At 44.7% G+C, this 25,536-nt stretch overlaps 1 protein-coding gene across 2 annotated transcripts in view; it reads right to left on the reverse strand.

Moving 5' to 3' along the window:
- Positions 1-4,368: 4,368 nt before the first annotated feature.
- The window catches only part of MAP2K7 (mitogen-activated protein kinase kinase 7), a 73,689-nt gene continuing 52,521 nt past the window's right edge, over positions 4,369-25,536 (reverse strand). For both annotated transcript variants that reach the window (XM_073622429.1, XM_073622431.1), the window contains 2 exons: positions 19,087-19,132; positions 4,369-6,357 (listed from right to left, as the gene is read on the reverse strand). In XM_073622429.1, coding sequence (XP_073478530.1) covers positions 6,220-6,357; positions 19,087-19,132 — 184 coding nt within the window. In that variant the 3' untranslated portion in view covers positions 4,369-6,219. The remainder of the gene's footprint in view (positions 6,358-19,086; positions 19,133-25,536) is intronic.

The following is a 25,536-nucleotide window of genomic DNA, read 5'->3' on the forward strand; positions in this document are numbered from 1 at the left end:
GTCCCTCCCCTCACGCCAGGGTACTAGGTGTAATCCTAGACTCTGACTTGTCATTTCAGCCTCAAATCCAATCGCTGTCAAAAGTTTGTAGAATTCACCTCCGTAACATCTCTAAAATTCGCCCTTTTTTAACAAATGAAACCACCAAGCTCCTCATTCACTCCCTTGTTATCTCTCGCCTTGACTATTGCAACTCCCTTCTCATTGGCTTACCGCTCCATAGGCTATCCCCTCTTCAGTCTATCATGAATGCTGCTGCCAGACTTATCCACCTTACCAACCGCTCAGTGTCTGCCAACCCTCTACTTCAATCCCTACACTGGCTCCCAATCACCCAGCGAATTAAATTCAAAATTCTAACCATAACATACAAAGCCATTCACAACTCTGCCCCAAGCTACATCACTAATCTTGTCTCCAAATATCGCCCAAATCGACCTCTCCGCTCTTCTCAAGACCTCCTGCTTTCAAGCTCTCTCATCTCCTCCTCCCATGCTCGTCTCCAGGATTTCTCCAGAGCCTCTCCCATCCTCTGGAACTCGCTACCTCCATCTATCCGGCTATCCCCTACTCTTGCTACCTTCAGGCAATCCCTGAAAACTCATCTCTTCAGGAAAGCCTATCATGTCTCCAACTAATCTCCTACCACTTCCACCAGCTCATTCCCCACAGTTACAACCTTTTGTACCACCTGCCCCACCCTATTAGATTGTAAGCTCTTCTGAGCAGGGCCCTCTTAATCCTATTGTATTGTATTATAACTGTATTGTCTCCCTTTTATATTGTAAAGCGCTGCGTAAACTGTTGGCGCTATATAAATCCTGAATAATAATAATAATAATGCCACATAGTTTATACAGCGTGCCCAGCGGGTACACCGGTTAGTTTAGGAAATAATTTGGCCCAGCTGAGGCTACATACAGTTTATACAGCGTGTCCAGCAGGCACGCCTGTTAGTGTAGGAAATGGTTTGGCCTAGCTGAGGCTACATACACTTCATACAGCACACCCAGCGGGGGGGTACCTGTTAGTGTAGGAAATGGTTCATTTAGGCCAGCTTGGCCCAAACTATCTAAAGTGACAGTAAAGCTGGAGAGGAGCTTTAAAGCCCACAAAATAAATCTTCAGAGAGACATCTGTATGTACACCCACCACCTAAGGACACCAGCTAAAAGCTAAGACTTAAGTGGTTGTAAACTCTTACATATACCTGGTGAAGTGACAAGCTTAAGGTGATACACAGATGAAAAAAAAAAAAAAATCATCCTACATAAGTTGTACCTGTTTATCTCCTGCCCTCTCTTCTGCACATCTCTTCAAAGTGCTGAATTATAAAGTTTGTCTGAGATCAGAAAAAAAGGGGGTGGAGAGCTGAAGTTAAACTCTGTGGAGCTCAGTAAGGAGAGTTCTGAGAGCTGATTGAAGGGAAGAGACACACCCTCCTCCACACAGCACACATGAAGAGAGCTAGGGCTGTCAATCAGCTGGCGATCTCTTCCCTGTCACCATTTTTTCTTTTGGTGTCAGGAAAACTAGTCAGAAGTGATTACCTGCTGCTTTGTTCCTCCATCAGCTTGAAGGTTGACACTTGGGGCTCACGCACACTGCATCTCAAAGAAGCTGCTCCTACAGGCTTTTGAGCGTTTTGGAGCGCTCATTATTTCCCCTCCATGATAGCCAATGTGTCCATGCACACTATGGCTTTTTTTACAGGCAGAACCGCCCCCCCCCCCCCCCCCATTAAACTCTCATTTTTGAGGAGCTTTCAAGCAGAAAATACACCCAAAATGAGGGGAGGGTTGTGAAAAAAAATGCTTACACTCCAAAAAGCTCAAAAAAAAAAAAAAAAAAAAAAAAAAAAAACATGAAAAAGAGCAAAAAAAAAAAAAGCACAAGCTCCTTCAAGTTTTTAGGCAGAGAAATAAAAGCTCAAATACCTGTAAAAGCAGTTTTTTTGAGCTGCAGTGTACATGAGCCCTTAACTGAGACACACTGAGGGATATGCTTTGTTCATATTTCATGTCTGGTCCTGTTTTTTTTTAGTCAGTGTCCATGCACCTGAAGGTAGCTACACAATCCAAGTAGTCATGAATATATAGTCCTGTGTGTCTTGTGATGTAAAATTAAGAAGAAAAAAAAACAATTTTGGCTAGATATACAATGTGTTTTAACAGTTTCAGTCCCCTCTTTCTTCGAGGCTGTACATTATTGTCTCATACTATCACAAATCCCAAAAATAAGTGATTCCCAAGTCTTGGTCTATAGAAGTCATGGATTCCATACACTAACAAAGGCCACATCAGCTGTATGCAGTAATGCGGAACAAATGGCTCTATCATTAGGCTATATCTGCGCTATACACCTGAGGTTACAGCTGCATATATGGCAGATGGGACATACAATGCCTTGAAAAAGTATTCCTACCCCCCTCATTTCCACATTTTTTTTGTCATGTTACAACCAAAAACGTAAAATGTATTTTATTGGGATTTTATGTGATAGACCAACACAAAGTGGCACATAACTGTGAAGTGGAAGAAAAATGAGAAGTGGTTTTCAAAATGTTTACAAATCTCCCAAGCTTTGAACATCTCACGGAGCACTGTTCTTTCCATTTTCAGATGATGGATTGAACATGGCACAACTGCAAACCTACCAAGATATGGACGTCCACCTAAACTGACAAGCTGGGCAAGGAGAGCATTAATCAGAGAAGAAGCCAAGAGGCCCATGGTAACTCTGGAAGTGCTGCAGAAATCCACAGCTCAGGTGGGAGAATCTGTCCACATGACAACTATTAGTGGTGCATTCCACAAATCTGGCCTTTATGGAAGAGTGGAAAGAAGAAAACCATTGTTCAAAGAAAGCCATAAGAAGTCCAGTTTGCAGTTTGTGAGAAGCCATGTGGGGGACAAAACAAACATGTGGAAGAAGGTTCTCTGGTCAGATGAGACCAAAAATGTACTTTTTTGCTTAAAAGCAATACGCTATGTGTGGCGGAAAACTTACACTGCACATCACCCTGAACACAACATCCCCACCGTGAAACATGGTGGTGGCAGCACCATGTTGTGGGGATGTTTTTTTCAGCAGGGACAGGGAAGCTGGATGGGAAACCTGTTAAAGCCAGCAAAAGACTTGTAGATTGGGGCGGAGGTTCACCTTCCAGCAGGACAACGACCCTAAACATACAGCCAGAGCTACAATGGAATGGTTTAGATCAAAGCATATTCATGTGTGAGAATGGCCCAAAGTCCAGACCTAAATCCAAGTGAGAATCTGTGGCAAGACATGAAAATTGCTGTTCACAAACACTCTCCATCCAATCTGACAGAGATTGAGCTATTTTGCAAAGAAGAATGGGCACAAATTTCACTTTAGATGTGCAAAGCTGGTAGAGACATCCCCAAAAAGACTTGCAGCTGTAATTGCAGTGAAAGGTGGTTCTACAAAAGTATTGACTAGGGGGGCTGAATACAAATGCACACCACACTTTTCAGATATTTGTAAACTATTTTGAAAATCATTTTCCTTCCACTTCACAATTATGTGCCACTTTGTGTTGGTCTATCACATAAAAACCCAATAAAATACATTTATGTTTTTTAGTTGTAACATGACAAAATGTGAAAAATTTAAAAAGGGGTAAGAATACTTTTTCAAGGCACTGTAAAATGCCTTGAATGGCTCCTCACACTGTCCTGAAATGAAGAACCATTCTTTATTTTTTGAATATGTGATGAAATGAGACATGAATATCTTCTAAGATAGCTTTACTGTGCTATACTCTGATTCAGTTGGAACGCTTTTGGATTCCTTCAGTAGCTTTCTCAGCACAACTTGTAGAGTAATAGGCTACTTTCACACTGAGGTGCTATAGCGCTAAAAATAGCGCCTGCAAAGCGCCCTGAAAGAGCCGCTCAATTCACTCCAATGTGAAAACCCGAGGGCTTTCACATTGGAGTGGTGCACTTGCAGGACGGGAAAAAAAAAGTCCTGCAAGCCGTATCTTTGCAGTGCTACAGGAGCGGTGTATTCACCGCTCCTAAAGCGCCCCTTTCCATTGAAAACAATGGGGGCAGCGGCGCTTTGCGGGTGGTTTTAACCCCTGCTAGCAGCCGAAAAAGGGTTAAAACCGTCCCGCTAGCGGCCGAATAGCACCGCTAAAACAATGGTAAAGAGGTGCTAAAAATAGCACCGCTTTACTGCCGGCGCCCACCCGCCTCAGTGTGAAAGTAGCCTTACTGTCACCATTAAAGTGACTACTCCAAAGAGGAGTAGTAAACAAAACAGTAAAAAAATTATAGCAGCTGAAAGAGTTAAAAAAAAAAAAAAAAAAAAAAATCATCAAACCCAAAGTGCACAGAGTGTTGTAGCAGAGTTTATTTCAAACATGGCTTTACCCACAGAAAAGCCAGCTGGACACATGCAACAGGAATAGTAAAGAGGATATACGGAAGCAGGATGGGGGGAATAGAGGATAAAGTGGTGGGGATAGAAAGAGAGGATCAAGCAAACACACATACACACACCCACACTACAATGCGGAATAGCAGAGTGCCTGCTACACCGCAGAATATATCATTACAGACATTAAAACCGGTGGGAAATCCCCCAGCAGCCCCCCACCCCCCATTTCACCATGTAGCTTTGGTACAGTCATATTAAACCCCTCCCACACATTGAACCACTCCTGGCTCCACCCTTATAGAGAAAGGGGGCAGTCACATCATTAACGTTTAATTAACGGATAATGCATTAAAACTGCATCTATAGACCCATTTATAAAGAATTCTGAAGACAGGCAGAGCATCGCTTGACTGCTTCAGAGAAGAGCAATGAATTGCAGATACGTTCTCCTAGAAACTCCTCTTCAAACATACATACACCCTTCTGGACTCATCTCACTTCCACATGCACTTAAAAAGCTCCTCCTGGCAGGAACCAAGTTGCTCCTGCCCCTCTCTTTTTCACATGCAAACCTCCCATCTACCATCTCTAAGGGCAGCATATAAAAAACGCCCAAATGTCCAACAACATACCACTGTCACCAACTCACTGGAGTTCCAGAGAAGTCCCATTCTTCATGGGTTTTCAGTCTTAAGCTTCCTCCCACTCCCTCACCGTGTGCCAAGCCTTGGGTGGTTCTTCCACTTCATCCTGAGCCAGCAGAGGACCTTTGTGAAAGCAGTTCCTCTACCTCCATTGTAGTCTGTGTGGTGGAAGCACCAAGGAGTCAGCTTGACTAGATCCTAACATCACCTTAGGTAGATGTCTCCGATAAGTCCAGCAACATGTCGTTCCCACCACGGGACAGATCTCTGGAGACTCCCTGCCGAGTTTTGTGACCATGCTCCAAAGCTTGGATTCTAAGGTGCCATTTAGACAATCATTTGAACAATGCTGGAGGAGAAATCAAAAAGTCCTGGTGATGGAACTAAGCTCTAGTGTTTCTTATCGATGCATTCAAGGACAAATAACTTGTTTTAGAGCACTGACCATGGATTCAAGTCCCTGACAGTAGCCGCAGCTACAGAAAATAAGTGAGAACTTGATTGGTAAAGTCAAATTCATCTTCTTGTTGATTCATTGTGTGTTGTCTAAAACTTTGTGGTAATTCTCTTGAAACCTCTTTCTGATCACAAGGCTGCCCTCCCCATCAAGACGTCAGTGACAATATGTGCCGGAGGTATTCAATTAAAGTGTACAAGAAACAAGCCGACTATAGTGTGACTTATTATAACACTCTAAGAATGTTGAAAATGAAATACAGTCTCCATTGTGAACCATGATGGTGCTACCACAAGACTGAACAGAGCTAACAGTACACAGTTAATAGAACTTGGTGTAGGACAACTTGCATACAAGATGTAGTATATTCAGGTCTACAGTAACCATAAAGTCTGATGGACATCTCCAACTCTGATGCAGAGTCCTAGTTAGAGGAGGGCAGTAATGTGCTGATTGACAATCTCTCGTAACAATAAGGGAATTATGCAGTATCGGGATCACATGTGAAGGATAATGAAATATCTCCAAAAGAAGAATGGTGAGGGAGTGGGAGTTGACCTCCCCTTGCAAGGAGAAATGTTCAGAAGAAGCCCCCCTCCCGCCCTCCCCATACACCACGTAATACACGATTATCCACTTTTGAGTCTGAAAGCCGCATCTGCAGATAATGTTGGGGAGGGGTATGTCCTCCCCCTCCCTTGCCAAATGCTACCTGCCGAAGAAAGGAAGATTCTGAGGACTGAGGAGAGTGCTGCTCCTTGGTGACTCTGTCCGAGCCATGACATCCTGGAACCATGAGGCTACATCTACCTCTTGTGTCTCGTATTGACGCAAGAACGAATGTTCCTACAATGAAAAGGACAATGTGTTACAAGATTTCATTGATAACTGCACAAACTAAAATCTAAAAACAGATCCTGAAAGACATACGTATATACAGCGTTTACTAAAACAGCCAGACAGTAGCTAGCTTATTTTAAAGTGGTAGAAAAGTTGTGTCTGACATTTTTATTTACGGGTAAGCTTATAATAAAGCTCATTTGTAGGTAAAATGAATATCTCCTAAATGTGCACCAATTAGGAGATATTCCACAGAGCAGCAGCAGGTGACGTCACGGTACGCCGGTCTTTCAGAAGTCTGTCCTTTAAACCGTGACTCCTGGAAGCCCTGTTAGCGGTGACAATGCGCCCCCGGAGGGCTTCATTTTAAAGGCAAGTCTTTCATAATGTGCTAGTATGTAAATATGACATTGCCTTGCAGGGCGATTTTTTTATTTTACAAACTTCACTACCGCTTTAATTCAGGGGGCCCGTTTATCTAAACACACCATATGTTCTCTGAACAAGGTTGAACATAAGGGTATCCCTTTCAATTTTCCCACATAAGGGAGCAGATTGGCTATTTCTTCAGGTGTTGGATGATTTCACCTAATCTCCTATTCTAATGATAACTGCATGACTTTAACATTTTATTAAAAAATATTTTTACTTTTAGTAACAAACATGTTATACAGCCCTAAACCTCTTCTTGTGGGGTCCCCGTTCGCCATCTTGGCTTCTCCTCTTCTGTGTGTACAGTCTACACCCATAGAAAGCCATGCTCCATAGACACAGACAGACAGACACACAGCGGGCACTTAGCCCTGTTCCCTGCTTCCTCCTCACTGTGTTTAATTGACAGCATCAGGAGCCAATGGCTCCTGCTGCTGCTAGAGTCCTTGTGTGAAGAGGAAGTGAGGGGAGAAGAGATGCAGCTGTGCACAGTGCTGGATCTCTTCTCTTCCCAAAAGGAAGGAGGAGGACAGAATGCTTTAAAATATTTTTTACCTTAATGCAGGGAATACATTAACCTCTTCATGCCAGCGGTATGCATATATGCAGCCTCTTGGCAGGTGGACCCCAACGCTGAGTGGCCTTATATATGCGTACCAGAAGGTAAACAAATCTGGGCACAGTTATCCACGGGTAATGGACAGCTCCTGGAGCTTTCCGATCATGTGACCCCCAATCGCAGTGGTCACATGATCAGGAACCCCACCTGCCTCCTGGCACCAGAAACCCTGTGCCAAACATGAGGGGTGGGAAAAACAAAAAATCCCAAGGCTAACACAAGAACCAACCAGGTAACAGGAGCTCACAGAAACAAACTGAAGCCCAACCTGAACAATACCCCTTCAAGAGGGAATAGACCCACTAAACAGCAGCCTGCAACACCTTGCGGCCAAAAGAAGCTTCCCCAGATGCCAGCACATCCACGTTGTAGAATTTTGTAAAAGTGTACACCGACGACCAAGTGGCCCTCTTGCAAACCACTGCAGCTGATGCCTGATGATGGAAGGCCCAAGAAGCAACAAGCAGCCAAGTAGAATGCGCCGTAATGGGGAAAGGAGGAACCCAACCACTGATGGAATAGACCAGAGTCATCGTCTGTCTGATCCATCTAGAAAGGTCACAGAAGCAGACAGCTCCCTTTTTGACCCGTCCGCGTTCACAAACAGTGAGTCTGATCTCCGAAAAGGCCCTGTGACTGCCAAATATACCCAAATCGCCTGAACACATCCAGAGCATGCAAGGTAAATCCCTTAGGACATTTTGACCTGGGACACAGGGAAGGCAATACAACATCCTAAGTCAAAAGGAATCAGAGGAGGGAACCACAGACAAGGGCAAAGAAACACTTCATCTTTGGGTGAACACCAGGTAAGAAGTATGACATGGTAATGCCTACAGTTCCGACATTCTGCGAGCAGAGGTGATAGCAACCAAAAAAGCCACCTTCTGGGACAGAGCAAGCAGAGGAACCTCCCGAATAATTTCCAACAGGAGGCTCCTGTAGAACCGAACGGATCCAGAGTAGATCCCACGGCGGTAGAAGTAGTGACTGCACTGGTGGAGGCAGATGTCAATCCCCTTGATTAAAGAGTATGCACCAGGGAGTACAACCCCTGGCAAAAATTATGGAATCACCAGTCCCTGAGGATGTTCCTTCAGTTGTTTATTGTTGTAGAAAAAAAGCAAATCACAGACATGGCCAAAAACTTAAGGCATTTCAAATGGCAACTTTCTGGCTTTAAGAAACACTAAAAGAAATCAAGAAAAATAATTGTCGTGGCCAGTAACAGTTAGATTTATAGAACAAGCACAGGGAATAAATGATGGAATCACTCAGTTCTGAGGAAGAAAATATGGAATCATGAAAAACAAACAAACAAAATAACACTCCAACACATCACTAGTACTTTGTTGCACCACCTCTGGCTTTTATAACTGCTTGCAGTCTCTGAGGCATTGACTTAATGAGTGATAAACAGTACTCTTCATCAATCTGGCTCCAGACTTCTCTGATTGCTGTTGCCAAATCATCTTTGCAGGTTGGAGCCTTGTCATGGACCATTTTTTTTTTAACTTCCACCACAGATTTTCAATTGGACTGAGATCCGGACTGTTTGCAGGCCATGACATTGACCTGATGTGTCTTTCTTCAAGGAATTTTTTCACAGTTTTTGCTCTATGGCAAGATGCATTATCTTGATAAATGATTTCATCATACCCAAACATCCTTTCAATAGATGGGATAAGAAAAGTGTCCAAAATTTCAATGTAAACCTGTGCATTTATTGAAGATTTAATGACAACCATCTGCCCAGTGCCTTTACCTGACATGCAGCCCCATATCATAATTGACTGTGGAAATTTGCATGTTTTCTTCAGACGGTCATCTGCATAAATCTCATTGGAATGGCACCAAACAAAAGTTAAAGCATCATCACCTTGCCCAATGCAGATTCGAGATTCATCACTGAATATGACTTTCATCCAATCATCCACAGTCCACGATTGCCTTTCCTTAGCCCATTGTAACCTTGTTTTTTGTGTTTAGGTGTTAGAGATGGCTTTCTTTTAGCTTTTCTGTATGTAAATCCCATTTCCAGTTCGGTCACAGATGTTGACTCCAGTTTCCTCCCATTTGTTCCACATTTGTTGGTTTGTTGTACATTTTCTGTTTTCAAGGCATATTGCTTTAAGTTTTCTGTCTTGACGCTTTGATGTCTTCCTTGGTCTACCAGTATGCTTGCCTCTAACCACCTTCCCATGTTGTTTGTATTTGGTCCATGTTTTAGACACAGCCGACTGAACAACCAACATCTTGTGCAACACTGCGTGATGATTTACCCTCTTTACCTACATACTAACAAGCAGATTTAATCTGATGCAGGTGTTAATGTTTGTAATGCAAATTTACAGGGTGATTCCATAATTTTTTCCTCAGAATTGAGTGATTCCATAATTTATTCCCTGTGCTTGTTCTATAAATCTAACTGTTACTGGCCACGACAATTATTTTTCTTGATTTCTTTTAGTGTTTCTTAAAGCCAGAAAGTTGCCATTTGAAATGCCTTTAGTTTTTGGCCATGTCTGTCATCTGCTTTTTTTCTAAAACAATAAACAACTGAAGGAACATCCTCAGGGACTGGTGATTCCATAATTTTTGCCAGGGGTTGTACGAGACCAGGGGACACCGAAGAAAACCACCAAGGCTGACACCTAGCCCTTGATGGTACTCAAGGCCAAGTTCTTCTGAACAATCCCCTGTGAAGGAAGGTCGAAATCTGAGCTACCGAGAAAGAACGAGGGTAAATGGCAAGCGCCTCACGCCAGGATATGTATGCTATCCATGTCCGGTGGAAGGCTTCCTAGCCTTCAGCAGCATCGTTAACTTCTGCACCTGGCTCATAAAGGCCGGGCCTTCAAAACCAGCGACTGAAGGAGGGAAGATCGGCCCTTGGGACAGTAGAACCTCCCTGAGAGGCAGTCGCCAAGGGACGTCAGCGACCACACGCACCAGGTCAGCGTACCAAGACCGACAAGACCATCTGGGCCTACTAGAATGAACGGAAACCCTTCACCCTCGATCCTGCGCAAAAGCTGCGGCAGAATTTTGAGAGGAGGTGAGGCGTAGATCCGACTATACGGCCCCACGGGGCCACCGGAGCTTCTGCAGTATCCCGTGACCTTGCCAGAAACCTCAGTACCGTTCCGTTAAGCCGGGATTGCCAACAGGTCTACCTTGGGAGTGCCCCATTGGATACATATCAGATGAAACGTCCTGGTGAAGTGACCACTCCGTGGACCAACACTAGCCGACTGAGGCAACTGCCTGCCATTTTTCCACTCCTAGAATGCATACGGCGGAGAGGGCCGGAACAGGGCGTTCTGCCCACTGGAGGATGCTGGCTACTGTCAGGGCTGCCAACACTCTTCGCTCTGCCCTGGTGATTGACATAGACCACCGCCGTGGCATCATCCGACTGAATCTGTTCTGATCGCTTGAAGTCCCAGAATATTGATCAGCAGTCCAGATTCCTCCAGCATCCAATGACCCTGAGCAGAAACCAGTCCCAGGACACCTCCCCACCTGGAGAGACTGGCATTTGTGGTGATCACCGTCCAATACAAGGGGAGAAAGGATGTGCCCTGCCGAAATCCCGGAGAGACCAGGGATCCCCCGGTTTTCTGGCTCAGCCAAATCTGAAACCTCGGGCACTTTACGCCAGGATCTCACTTGAAAGAAGCTTGTATGGAACTGCGCAAATGGAACCGCCTCAAAAGGTAGATACCATCAGGCCCACACCCACATACAGGACCGCAGTATGGCCCACCTGTGAGACAACAGTAGTTGAAACGCAGCATGCACCTTCTGCAGTTTATCCAGAGGAAAAAAACACTCTGGCCAGAGATGAATCCAGGGTCAGGCCCAGATAATCCAATTTTCTGGAAGGAGCCGGAGCAGACTTCAGGTAGTATAGAATCCAACTGAAAACGGAGACCTGTATAGCGCGCTACATTGCCCCTCAGGGTAGCTGAGGACTCTGCTCACAGAAGATCGTCCAAGCAGCCCAGGACTGCAATCCCCCGCTGACGTAACCATGCCAGAACTGGGGCGAACACCTTTGAGTACGCGAGGGGTTGAGACGAGACCAAAAGTCAAACACGAGCTGAAAATGCTCTTTTCCTACAGTAAAATGGAGGACGTGTTGGGCACATATTGGAGTGCGTACTCAGTATCAATCATGTCGAGAGAAGCCCGAAAGTCCCCATGATGAAGGGACGCCACCACCGTGCGGATGGACTCCATTCTGACATTCTGTACCCACTGGAACCGGGACAAGCACACCCTAAAGCAACAGGGCTTGCACAGCCCCAAGGAGAACTGCCAACAGTCTGGTGACACACGCCAATTGGGAGAAAAAAAAAAAAAAAAACCTGGTTCAAGGCCAGAACACTAGGACATAGGTAAGGGCATGCCTTCATGCTGAAAGGGCATTGACCGTGGGTCTAGGGAGCCCCGCTCTTGGCTCGCCAGACCAGGTCCATTGTGTGCCGAGAAGAAGGGCCGCATTCATTACGAGGCCCTTTTCCCCATTTTAGACTGTGGAAGACATGTACACTTCCCTCCTGTGATATTGCTGAGGCCCCTCATGGGGGGGGGGCACTGCTGAGGCCCCACACGGGGGGGGGGGGCACTGCTGAGGCCCCACACGGGGGGGGGGCACTGCTGAGGCCCCACACGGGGGGGGGAGGCACTGCTGAGGCCCCACACGGGGGGGGGGGGCACTGCTGAGGCCCCACACGGGGGGGGGGGCACTGCTGAGGCCCCACACAGGGGGGGGGCACTGCTGAGGCCCCACACAGGGGGGGGCACTGCTGAGGCCCCACACAGGGGGGGGGGGGACGACTGCTGAGGCCCCACACAGGGGGGGGGCACTGCTGAGGCCCCACACGGGGATGGCACTGCTGAGGCCCCACACGGGGGGGGGCACTGCTGAGGCCCCACACGGGGGGGGGGGCACTGCTGAGGCCCCACACAGGGGGGGGGCACTGCTGAGGCCCCACACAGGGGGGGGGGGCATTGGCTGAGGCCCCTCACAGGGGGAAGCCACTAAGGCCCCTCACAGGGGGGCACCTACTCAGGGGCACCAAAGGAGGGCCCACTCAAACAACCCCCCCAAAAGAGGGTCGCACTCAGAGCCCCCACAGCGCCGCCCCCCTCGAAGAAGGTGTCCAACGTGGCCATGCGGACCGGGCTAGAGCTGAGGAAGGAGGGCGGGGGCCCGCAACGGAAAGCTTCAGCCTCGCCGCCCACAAAAGCCACGGCCTAAATTTTTGGCCGCCTGCCGCGAGTGCTCAGTAGGCCGCAAAACCGTGCCCTAAATTAGCGGAGGGTAGTCGCAGGGGGATCTGCAGATTCTTGTCACCCACCCGACCATACAGCAGGTGCCAAGGTGTACCCCCCCATAGTGACAACCCTGGAGGGGAAAGGTGGGGGGTGGACAGAGTTCCGAAGCACCTAGGCCTGGGTCTCACCTGGGAAAAGGGAGGGGGGGAGATGTGGAGGAGAACCCCAGAGGGACCGACCACCCCAGGGAGTACCCGCGCCCCACACTACACCAGAGAAGGAGAGGAGGGGGTCCCTTACTTACCGCTCGTCATATGCCACCTTGCAAGACGTTTAACTCGCAGGGTCAGCCCCTGTCCAGTGGGGCTATGTCGCGGCTGACAGCGCGTAGCTGCTGTCTGCATGCGCTTGCTGGCCAGACTGGGGAGACCACTGGATCTTAGTGTCCAGCCCGTCGCCCAGTCCAGCAGTTGATTATTTCTCTTGGATTTTTCCTGTGAGATATACATAGTAGTATCTCAGCAGGACTGACTAGGGATGGGCTGTCTGTTCGGGTCGAACAGGAGTTCGACTCGAACATTGGCTGTTCAGCGAATAACGAACAATTTGGGGTGTTCGCAGCAAATTCGAAAGCCGCAGAACACCCTTTAAAAGTCTATGGGAGAAATCAAAAGTGCTAATTTTAAAGGTTAATATGCAAGCTATTGTCATAAAAAGTGTTTGGGGACCTGGGTCCTGCCCCAGGGGACATGTATCAATGCAAAAAAAAGTTTTAAAATCGGCCGTTTTTTTGGGAGCAGTGATTTTAATGATTAAAGTGAAACAATAAAAGTGAAATATTCCTTTAAATTTCGTACCTGGGGGGGTGTCTATAGTATGCCTGTAAAGTGGCGCATGTTTACAACAGTCCGAGAACAAAATTACATTTCTAAAGGAAAAGAAAGTCATTTGAAAGTACTAACTGTAGCGCCGGCAGCTATAATAAATTGTCGGGTCTTTGCAATATTCATAAGAGTCATTGAAAAAAATGGCCTGGGATTCCCCCCACAGTGCATTACCAGGGCCCTTTGGGTCTGGTATGAACATTAAGGGGAACCCCGAACCATAATTAAAAAAAAAAAAAAAAAGCCTGGGGGTCCCCCCAAATTCTATACTAGTCCCCCCAAATTCTATACCAGGCCCTTCGGGTCTGGTATGGATATTAAGGGGAACCCCGCGCCAAATTTAAAAAAAAAAAAAAAAAAAAAAGGCGTGGGGTCCCCCACAAAATCCATACCAGACCCTTAGCCGAGCACGCAAACCTGGCAGGCCGCAGGAAAAGAGGGGGGGTTGAGAGAGCGCCCCCCCTCCTGAACCGTACCAGGCCACATGCCCTCAACATGGGGAGGATGTCCCCATGTTGATGGGGACAAGGGCCTCATCCCCACAACCCATGCCCGGTGGTTGTGGGGGTCTGCAAGCCCATGATGTCAGAGGGGGTGGGGTCACCTGGTTAAGCATCGGGTGACCCCGCCCCCCACCACGGGGAAAACCATAGGGAAGTCCTCATGAAGTCTCCGTGCGTCAGATGGGGTGGGGCCACCCGGTGTTATATATGAACTGTCAGAAGAACAGAAGCGTCACACAACAGGAACCTCCCATGAATGTGGATCGTCCGAAGAACAAAGCGGGGAAAGAAGAAGCCGGAGGAAGATGCGGATGAGAAGACGGCAGAGGATCGGAGGAAGAAGAGGAAGAAGCGAGGGAAGAACAAGATGGAGGAAGAACAAGATGGAGGAAGAAAACCGAATGAAGACCAGAAGATGATGGAAGAAGTGGGGGAAGAAGACATTAATAAAAGGATTTGTCAAAAAACATCTCTTGTCTAACATTTTTGACACTTTTTTGTGAATTGGTAGGGGTACATGTGTACCCCATTACCATTTCACATGGGGGGGCCGGGATCTGGGGGTCCCACCGGGCAAGGGTTGTGGGGATGAGGCCCTGGTCCCCCATCAACATGGGGACATCCTCCCCATGTTGAGGGCATGTGGCCTGGTACGGTTCAGGAGGGGGGGCCGTTCTCTCATTTCCCCCCCCCCTCTTTTCCTGCGGCCTGCCAGGTTGCGTGCTCAGATAAGGGTCTGGTATGGATTTTAGGGGGACCCCCAAGCCATTTTTTTTTTAATTTTATTACAGGGTTCCTCTTAATATCCATACCAGACCTGAAGGGCCTGTATGGAATTTGGGTGGACCCCCACGCATTTTTTTATTTTTTTTTTATTTTGGTTCGGGGTACCCCTTAATATTCATACCAGACCCAAAAGGGCCTGGTAATGCACTGTGGGGGAATCCCAGGCCGTTTTTTCAATGACTTTTATGAGTATTGCAGAGACCTGACATTTCATTATAGCTGCCGACGCTACCACTAGTACTTTTAAAGTACTTTTTTTCCCTTTAGAAATGTCATTTTGCTCTCGGACTGTTGTAAACACAGGAAACATGCGCCACTTTACAGGCATACTATAGCCATCCCCCAGGTACGAAATTTAAAGGAATATTTCACTTTTATTGTTTCACTTTAAGCATTATTAAAATCACTGCTACCGAAAAAACGTCCGTTTTTAAAACTTTTTTTTGCATTGATACATGTCCCCTGGGGCAGGACCCAGGCCCCCAAACATTTTTTATGACAATAGCTTGCATATTAACCTTTAAAATTAGCACTTTTGATTTCTCCCATAGACTTTTAAAGGGTGTTCTGCGGCTTTCGAATTTGCTGCGAACACCCCAAATTGTTCGTTATTCGCTGAACAGCCATTTTTTATGACAATAACTTACATATTAACCTTTAAAATTAAACTAATTTTTTGCCTGTTCGCATGTTCTGATGCGAATCGAACAGGGGGGTGTTCGGCCCATAACTACTCCTGACTAGGCTGAAAAAAAACTGAAGAGCGCTGTGTCTGTCAATGAACGAAAGAAAAAATGTTTTAGCTTTAGAACCACTTTAAGTTTCCCCTCACTTTCTGTCTAGGAGACAGCAGGACAGAAAAAAAATAAATTAAAAAAAAAAAAAAAAAAAAAAAAAACACATAATAATAATAGGGATCTACACAATCAGCTGCTGAAGCATGCTTTTGTGTATGTGTTTTACTTAACCTCTTCCTGTCCGCAGTCAAATGACGGCTGGGCGGCTCTCGTTCTGGGTGGACGTCAGATGTTGCTAGGACACGGCGTGACCCCGGCTGTATCCAATCACAGCCGGTCACATGTAAACAAGAGTGTGAGGAGAGGAGAATCAATCAGTGGCATCTCCTCACAGGGGACATCTAGGGATGTAATCAAGGTACTGATCATCAGTGCCCTGATTACAATTAAGGGCCACCAGTGCCAGAACTGTGTTCCCACCACTGCCAGCAATCAGTGCCAACCAGTGCCCACAATTGCCAGCAATCAGTGCCCATTAGTGATGCCAGTCAGTGCCGCCTATCCGTGCCCACCAGTGCCACCTATCTGTGCCCAGTGCCACCCATAAGTGCGGTATATTCATGCCGCCTCATCAGTGCCATCTCATCAGTGCAGACTATCAGCGCCCATCAGTGTATGAGAAAAATTACTTAGCAAATTTTGTAAATGACAGAAACTAAGAAAAACTTTTTTTTTTTTGGTCTTTTTTTTTGGAAAAAAATAAAAAGACCCAGAAGTGATTAAATACCGCCAAAAGAAAGCTCTATTTGTGTGGAGAAAATGATTAAAATTTCATATGGTTACAGTGTAGCATGACCGCGCAATTGTCATTCAAAGTGTGACAGCGCTGAAAGCTGAAAAATGGCCTGGACAGGAAGGGGGTGTAAGTGCCCTGGTACTGAGGTAGTTAAAGAGGTAGTAACCCTAAAAAAAAAAAAAACAAACTAAGATCCTGTTCGTTTGCGGTATAGCACAGTGGTTTTTTCCCTTCCTAGCTTGTAAAAAAAAAAAAAAAAAAAAAAAAAAAAAAAAAAATAAACTTGGTTCATCCTGCCAGTTCTGGGGTCCCCCTGCCTTTGCTGAACTTTGCTGTCCCCCTGCCTTGGCCAGTTTACGTGCCTCCATCATCCGCTGCTGTGCTCAGACAGTCTCTCCCATCTCCCCCTCCTTCCCTGTCATGAGCGCGGCTCTCCTGTTCGCCCCGCTGTTTTTCTGCTACATAATGCAGCAAACTTACAAGTATCTCCTTTGGATTAGGCTGCCATTCACTAGTGTATGTGTTCTTTAACCCCTTCACGCAGACCGTAAGCAAATATGCGTTCTCAGCTGGAAGGGGTTATACCGGGCTTTTTAGTGATAACAATCGATGCGGATAACAGCCGAGTAAAAGGGAGTTAACATAGGCAAACCCCCCCAAAAAAACCCTCCCGCCGCTCTTCCCGGGCCTCCCGTCCCGCGCCACCCGATTCGGGTTCGATTGGGTCTCAGATGTAAAATCCCGGAAGCGACGTCACTTCCATTTTACTCGCCTGCCAATGGCAGCAATTTAAAAAAAGTGATAGTATTCAGAAATGCCGATTTTGGCGCTCTGAATACTTTTAAGTGCAAAGGAGGGATTTGGGGTCTATCCCTCCATAGAGTACCTGTCACCACCTTTTACTGTCACAAAAAAAAAGTTATATTATATATACATATACACACACACACACACACTATACTATTATTATTTCGTGCCCGCAAATGTAAATGGTGTTTAAATCACACATGTGAGGTATCACCGCGATTGTCAGAGTGAAAGCAATAATTCTAGCAAAAGACCTCCTCTGTAACTCAAACATGGTAATCGTTACATTATTTTTAAAGCGTCGCCTATGGAGATTTTTTAAGTACCGTAGTTTGTTGCCATCCATTTACTCGGCGTAACATCATCTTTCACAGTCTACAAAAAAATTGGGTTAACTTTACTGTTTTTTTTTTTTTTTAAATCATGAAAGGGTTGTTCCCACAAAATTGTGTTTGAAAGACAGCTGTGCAAATACCGTGTGACATAAAAAAATTGCAACGATCGCCATTTTCTAGGGTCTCTGATAGAGAGATTATATATATATATATATATATATATATATATATATATATATATATATATATATATATATATATATATATATATATATATATATATATATATATAATTAACTTGTAAGCAACAAATGTCAGCAGTAGACTTAGGCATGAAAGGGTTAAAAATGAGAAAGGCTAAATAACTTTTGTCACTCTGCAGCTGTGATCCCCCTGTGCTAGCCGTCCCGATCTACAGAGAGAAATGGGAGGGGCCGAGCTTCCCCTGTAGCGCCCGGCTGACGTCACAGGGGAATCTTAGCCCTTCCCTCTATAGATCATGGCCAGCCAGCAAAGGGAGATCACGTGACCGCACAACTGCAGTGTGACAAAAGGTATTTAGCCTTTCCATTTTTAAAAACACACACACACACACACACACACACACACACACACACACACACACACACACACACACTGTAGTGAATGGCAGCATGCCCCGGAGAAGATACATGCCTTTACAATCACTTTAAAGTGGAGGGGAAGTTCAGCTTTAAGCAATCCCCCCCCCCCAAATATGCCACCATTAGCATGTCATTTTTTTGGGGGGGGGGGCATGTACCTAGTTTTGAGAGGTACAAGCTGTCACAGCCGGGTGCCCACAATTGCAATGCCGGTGCTGCAGGAAGGCGAAGGAGAGAAGCGAGGGTTCAGGCAGCCGCATCGCTGGACCATAGGACAGGTATGTGCGTGTTTATATAAAGTCAGCAGCTACACTTTTTGTAGCTGCTGACTTTTAATAAATACAAAAATGAGTGGAACGCCTCTTTAAGTACAAAAATTCCTGAAGAATTTTTTCTATAGCAAGTTTTACACAGTGAAGAGGAGTGCCACAATAATTACATATGGAACCGTCGCCCCGACAATATAGAGAAAGAAATTGAGGGTGAGAGGCTATATGCACTTTAGTGGTACTGTACAACAACTGAATTGGACAGTCATATGTAAAATATTTAAATTCATTTTATTACAAAAATATACATCTTGAACAATAAAGTTATTTGTTTAAAACCAACAAGATGATCAAACAAGCTCTAATTATAAGGTCACCTTAGAACTAGAGCTTGTTTGATTATCATGTTGGTTTTAAACAAATACATCTTGAACAATAAAGTTATATTTTTGTAATAAAATTAATTTAAATATTTTACATATGACTGTCAATTTCAGTTGTTGTACAGTACCACTAAAGTCCATATAGCCTATCCCCCTCAATCTCTTTCTCTAGGTTTTACACAGTGTTGTTTGGATCAGAGGGAGTACAATCTAGATAAGGCTCTAAATAAGTGCCATCACATCATCTGACTAGAGGACACCATCCAGCTACTTACCAAAAGCTTATTATACTTTGGCCTTTTTCTGTGATCCTTCGTAAGACTACAGAGGGGGGGAAAACAAAAACAACCATTAGAAAAAACAGAGCTATTGTCAGGCCACAAAATCTAGTTCAAAATAATGGTGCAAGCGGCATGGCCTGCCTGTACAAAATGTGTCTTTATTTACAAAAGTGTCTAAAGCTGGCCATACATTACTTTGTTGTTTTTCCTTCCACCAACTGGAGGAATGAAAAAAACCTGACAATTTCCCCATCCACACACACACACTTGATGTGGATGAGGGAATCCTCCCCACTGGGTCTTTGTATTTTGACCCGGAAGACTGTGCGGTCATTCACTGCAGCACAAGGCGATCAGTGATTTATGGCCGGAACCTGCTGATCAGCTGAGTGAACAATAAAAGAAAGCAACAATATGCCTTCTTTCCTCCCTGCAAAGCAGGGAGTAGAAGCCATCATATTGCTTAATAAAACAGCTCACAGTACACACATTTAACCCCTTGATTGCCCTAGATGTTAACCCCTTCCCAGCCAGTGTCATTAGTACAGTGACAGTGTATAGTATTATCACCACTGTATTAGTGTCACTGGAGAGGTCAGTGGCAGTTAATCAGTGTTGTCGTCCCCCCAGCGTCAATTAGGATTAGATTGCCTGCCCCACTATCACAGTCCCACTATAAGTCTCTTATCGTCGCTATTACTAGTATAAAAAAAAAAACAAAAAAAACAAAAAAAAAACTACAGTATCTATACCATAGAAACACAGAAAAGTGAAGGCAGAAAAAGAAAGGAGTAGTCCATTGAGTCTCCTTGTTTTTTTTTCCGTTAACTTTGTTGTCAGACTATAGATCTAGTTTTATCCCAAGCATGTTTGAAGCCATTTACTGTTGACTGTACTACCTCTGCTGGTAGTTTATTCCAAGCACCAACGACCCTTTCAGTAAAAAAATACTTTCCAAGATTAGTTTTAAACTTCCCTCCAGTTAGTTTGAGGTCATGTCCCCGTGTTCTTGATTTCGGTTTCATATTAAAAAATGGCCCTCCTGAACATTCACCCCCTTGATGTATTTAAAGGTTTCAATCAGGTCTCCCCTTTCCATACAATACTTTGGTGATGCTATAAGTTTCATGCAAACCAATTAATATACACTTATTGGATTTTTTTTTTTTTTTTTTTTTTTACCATAGACATGTAGCAGAATAAATTTGATTTTGTTTATTGGATATGTTTTGTAACAGAAATAGAATTTTTTTTTTCAAAATATTGGGTATTTTTATCGTTTATATTGCAAAAAATAAAAAACCCAGTGGTGATCAAATACCACCAAAAGAAAGCTCCATTTTGTAAAAAAAAAAAAAAAAAAAAAAAAAATTATCTAAAATTTCATTCGCAAATAGCATTGCATGACCATGCAATTATCAGTTAAAGCAGTGCAGTGCTAAATAGCAAAAAATGGCCTGGTCATGAGAGGGGTAAAACCTTCCGGAAGCTGAAGTGTTTAAGAAAGTACTGTTCCTGCAACCTTTGTGCCCAGTGACAAGATTCAAACATTTATTTTCCAAATGCCACATTTTCTAGTTTGTTGCTTAACTGCTTATGGTTGTCATTGGTTTTAGCATTAAAAGGAATAGAGAACAGAACATTTGCAGTCAACAATGGTAACTTTAGGTTAATACTTTAAATAGGTATGATAGAAGCCACTAAAAGCTTTTGGAGGCAAGAGACTCCTTTGTCTGCTCTAGACAATCACCATGAGACTTTAAAAGCTTAACTTGGTTTACGAACATTTCTGTTCATGAACAACTTGGTTCGCGAACAGAAGTTCACAAAAATTTGCTTTGGTACGCGAACTCCGCTTCAGGTTCACGAACACGAGCCGCGGCCATCTTCCCTGCTATGACACGCGGTCGCCACTTCCTGTAGGTGAGATCACAGTCACAGAGTGACACTGAAAGTTTACTGTCAAGACAGTGTTGAGAAGCTTTTTGTGTGCTTTTCATCACATACTGTACCAGACATCCAGTATGGTTCCAAAGAACGTGCAGAGTGGTAATGCAGGTGACAAGAATGTGCAGAGCGGTAATGCAGGTGACAAGAATGTGCAGAGCGGTAATGCAGGTGACAAGAATGTGCAGAGCGGTAATGCAGGTGACAAGAATGTGCAGAGCGGTAATGCAGGTGACAAGAATGTGCAGAGCGGTAATGCAGGTGACAAGAATGTGCAGAGCGGTAATGCAGGTGACAAGAATGTGAAGAGCAAGCATGGTGGAAAAAGAAAGTGCACAGCGGTAATAAAGGTGATAAGACTGTTCAGAGCAGGAATTGTAAGAATAAGGTTGTGAAGAAAATAACCATTTAGCTGAAGAAGAAAATTGTAGAAAAGCATGACTGTGGTATTCGTGTGACTGAACTGGCCTCGGAGTACAAGATGGTGAAGTAGACAATCTCAACTATTTTGAAGAAGAAAGCTGCCATCAAAGGAGCTGATGTGGCAAAAGGAGTAATGAGGTTAACCAAGCAGAGGACGCAAGTGCTGGAAAAACTTTTGTTAGTGTGGTTGAATGAGAAACAGCTGGCCGGTGATAGCATTTGAGAAGCTATGATCTGTGAAAAAGCCAGAAAATTGCACAATGATTTACTGCAAAAACAACCCTCTAACAAGTGCAGCAAGTGAAGACTTTAAAGCCAGTAGAGGGTGGTTTGAAAAGTTCCGCAAGAGAAGTGGCATCCACAGTGTGACAAGATATGGTGAGGCTTCCAGTTCTGACAAGGCCGGTGCAGAAGCCTACAAGAAAGAATTTGCGGAATTCATGAAGACAGAAGGATACATTGCTCAACAAGTGTTCAACTGTGATGAAACAGGGCTCTTCTGGAAAAAGATGCCGAACAGAAACTATATCACGCAGGAGGAAAAGGCACTGCCTGGGCACAAGCCCACGAAGGACAGATTGACCCTTTTGCTATGTGCGAACCCAAGTGCCGATCTGAAGATTAAGCCACTACTGGTGTACCATTCCCAGACCCCTCATGCATTCAGGGAACAGAATGTGAACAAGACCAGACTGCCTGCCATGTGGAGGGCCAATGCGAAAGCTTGGGTCACAAGGCAATTGTTCATGGAATGGCTGCACAAGGTGTTCACACCCTCCGGAAGAAAATATCTGACAATCAACCGCCTGAAAGGTGCCTCCTTCTGATGGACAATGCCCCGTCACTCGCTCCAGCCTTGGTGGATGATATGGACACTGAGTATGACTTCATAAAGGTCAAGACGCCCCTCAACACGACATCTCTTCTGCAGGCCATGGACCAGCAAGTGATCTGCAACTTCAAGAAGCTGTTCACAAAGGCGCTCTTCACTAGGTGTTTTAATGTCACTGAAGAGGAATAATGAAATGCAAGGAGAAAATTCCCCAAAAGGGAAAGGGAAACAGGAAAAAAAAAAAATGTATTCTCTCGGTACCCTGAACAGATTGAACATCAGATAAAACATAAGAATTTTAAATGATACATAGTTAAAATATAATCAAATATCCAGATACAGTAATTGCGACTTTTAAAAAATTATACCGATTTGACATTACATTGGTACTCAAATACACTCCTTGGTGGAAAGTGGGAGTTTTGAATTTCCCACTTTTTTCCTGCTTCCCTTTCCCGCCTTAGAGAACCCCTTTGGGGAATTATCTCCTAGCATTTCATTAACCATTATTGCTATTTGGATGATGGTACCCCTTATCTCTATTTACTTAATTGGAGGATTCCCTGAGGATGTCTCTTCAGTGACATTAGCGAGTCTGAAAGAATTCTGGAAGAAACATTTCAATGTTCTCCACTGCATTAACCTCATTGACAAAACCTGGGAAGAGGTCACTCACCAAACCTTAAACTCAGCCTGGAGGAAACTGTGGCCAGAATGTGTCACTGAACGTGACTTTGAAGGGTTGATGCAGAGGTAGTGGAGGAGATTGTGTCCATAGGCAACAGTATAGGTCTGGACGTCGATGGTGCAGACATAGAGGAGCTTGTTGAGGAACATAAGGAGAAGCTGACCATGGAATAACGTTCTGAACTCCACAGTGAGCAGCAGAAGACGCTTGAGTAGCATTCCACTGAGGAAGAGGAAGACAGGGAGGAGGTTAGGAGGGATGCCATAAAATCCATTACTGAAAAATGGAATGAGTGCCATGATTTTTTTGAGAAGCACCACTCCAACATAACTAAACAGAGTGTTAAATCTGATGAACGATAACATGGTCTCTCATTTCCGGAGGGTTATGCAGCACAGGAAAAGACAAGTGACATTGGGCAGATTTTTCACCAAAACTGAGCCTGCGGCTAAGAGACAAAAGAAGAGAAGAAACCCCTGAAGGAGATCTCCTCAATGTCCTTATGGAGGGGGACTGTCCCTCCGAACAATAACTGCCTCCCACTCGTCTTCCTCCACGCCAGAAGTCGTCTCAAGCAAGGCTAGTGTTCTCTCTCTCTCTTCATATTGTACTGTACTTGGTTTCATATTTTTCCAGTTCAAAAACAAAACAAAAACAAGTTCAGAACGGATTAACCTGATTTACATTGAACCCTATGGGAAAATTTGCCTCGGTTCATGACCAATTTGGTTTGCGACCAGAGTCGTGGAACCACCCAAGTTCATGAACCGAGGTATCACTATAAAAGACACAAATTAATGCAACTGTCATCATAAGTAAATAATTACTTTATTGCAATGAGTGCAAGTAGCTAAATTTGACCTAGAACAGTCCCTGTACAGCACAGCTTAGACTGGGGCAGGGTAGAAGCAGCACAAGGAGCCGTCAATTGTGCTACAGAGCGCTCAGAAACATGCTGAGGACAAGAAAGAGCAGAGGGACAGAGAGATGACCTCATGTGTATGCTGCTTCTCCTTTGACTGTACATTCACCGGCTTGAGAAGGACAAGACTTGTATTACTAATCTGCAGTAGAGAAAATTCAGACTCCTACAGTGCCAGAAAGGGCTGCAATGTGCGGGAGAGCTGTGAATCTCAGGACAGCGCTGAGAAACTGAGCCAGCTGCTGGTCAGGCATCTGGGGGGATCCCAATATTCAGGATACATCCAGAGAGCAGAGCAGCTCTGTGACAACTAACAGTGAGCTTTAGCCTGCTGATTCTGGATTACAGGAGTGCAAAAGTGCACTCCAGTGACCTACAAAAGAAGTATGGCCAAAACAAGCTTTGGACACACTTGCCGACCAGTCACGTACCTGGTACGACACTGAACTTCAAATGCTTTTATTGGGATGATGCCTGCAGCCATCATCGCAGTAGCAGGTTTTTTTTAGAGCAGTCAGCTCCTTGTTAAAGCAATTTTAGCAGCCGACTAGCCACTGGATGGCTTTTACAAGAAGCGAGAGGGGACGTCCCCCCCCCCCCCCCCGAAAAGATCTCCCAGCCCACCGAGAGTCCCTATCGACCAGCTGGCTGATCGGAGAGCCAAAGATCGGATCAGCCTTTATTCAGCTCTTGGCTATGGTAACCCAGGAGTGATGACCTGACATCACTTGCGGTTTACCCGGATGTCATCGGCGCCATTTTGAAAAATCAAACGTATTCCAACACAGCGATCTTGATGTGCTCAAATGCTTTTAAGGGCAGAGGAGGGAAAGTGTACCTGTCACCAAGGATGTTTACAATCCTTGTGACATCAATAAAAATGATAAAAACAAATTTTTAAAGCGACGATGTAAAAATAATAAAAAAATAAATAAATAATAAAAAAATAAATAAATAAAAATTGTAAAAATCATTTAAAATGCCCCTGTGCAAAGGTGAACACATGCATCGGTCCTGCATGGACACAAACAGCGATCGGCCTACACATGTGAGGTATCTCCATGAATGTCAGATCACAGGCAGTAATCTAATCTAATTTATGTAGTTTGTTGCTGCCGCACGGGCGTGCTCAATTTTAAAGCATGAAATGTTTTGTATCTATTTTACTTGACGTAACATCTTTTATATTTTACCAAAAAAGTGGGTTATGCATTGTTTCTTTGCACTAAAAGTGTAAATAAATAAATAAATAAAAATTGCGTTTGAAAAAAAAATGTAAATACTGCATGACATACAAAATTGCAAAACTCAAAATGTCTGGGGGTACTAATTTTCTAGCAAAAAATACAGCTATATACATGTAAATAAAAATACCAGAAAAGGCCTGGTCTTCAAGTTTCAAGAAAAGGACCCCCCCCCCCCCCCGAACTTATTTTTTTAAAGGTATACAGTGCCTGTGGTGGATGTGCAGTGCAGTTCACACTTTGGATCCCTGTTCAAGCATGGGAGTTACATCAGTGGCCTACTATGACAGGAGAGGAAAGCCAGTAATCCAGAAGAAGCAGAAGAGAAGATGTCAGCATTAGTGCACGCAGCAATGAGAAACAAGGAAGAAAGGCAGAAAGTCTGCCA

The sequence above is a fragment of the Aquarana catesbeiana genome, linkage group LG03 (genome assembly GCF_042186555.1).
Source record: "Aquarana catesbeiana isolate 2022-GZ linkage group LG03, ASM4218655v1, whole genome shotgun sequence".
In the NCBI taxonomy this organism is placed as follows: Eukaryota; Metazoa; Chordata; class Amphibia; order Anura; family Ranidae; genus Aquarana; species Aquarana catesbeiana.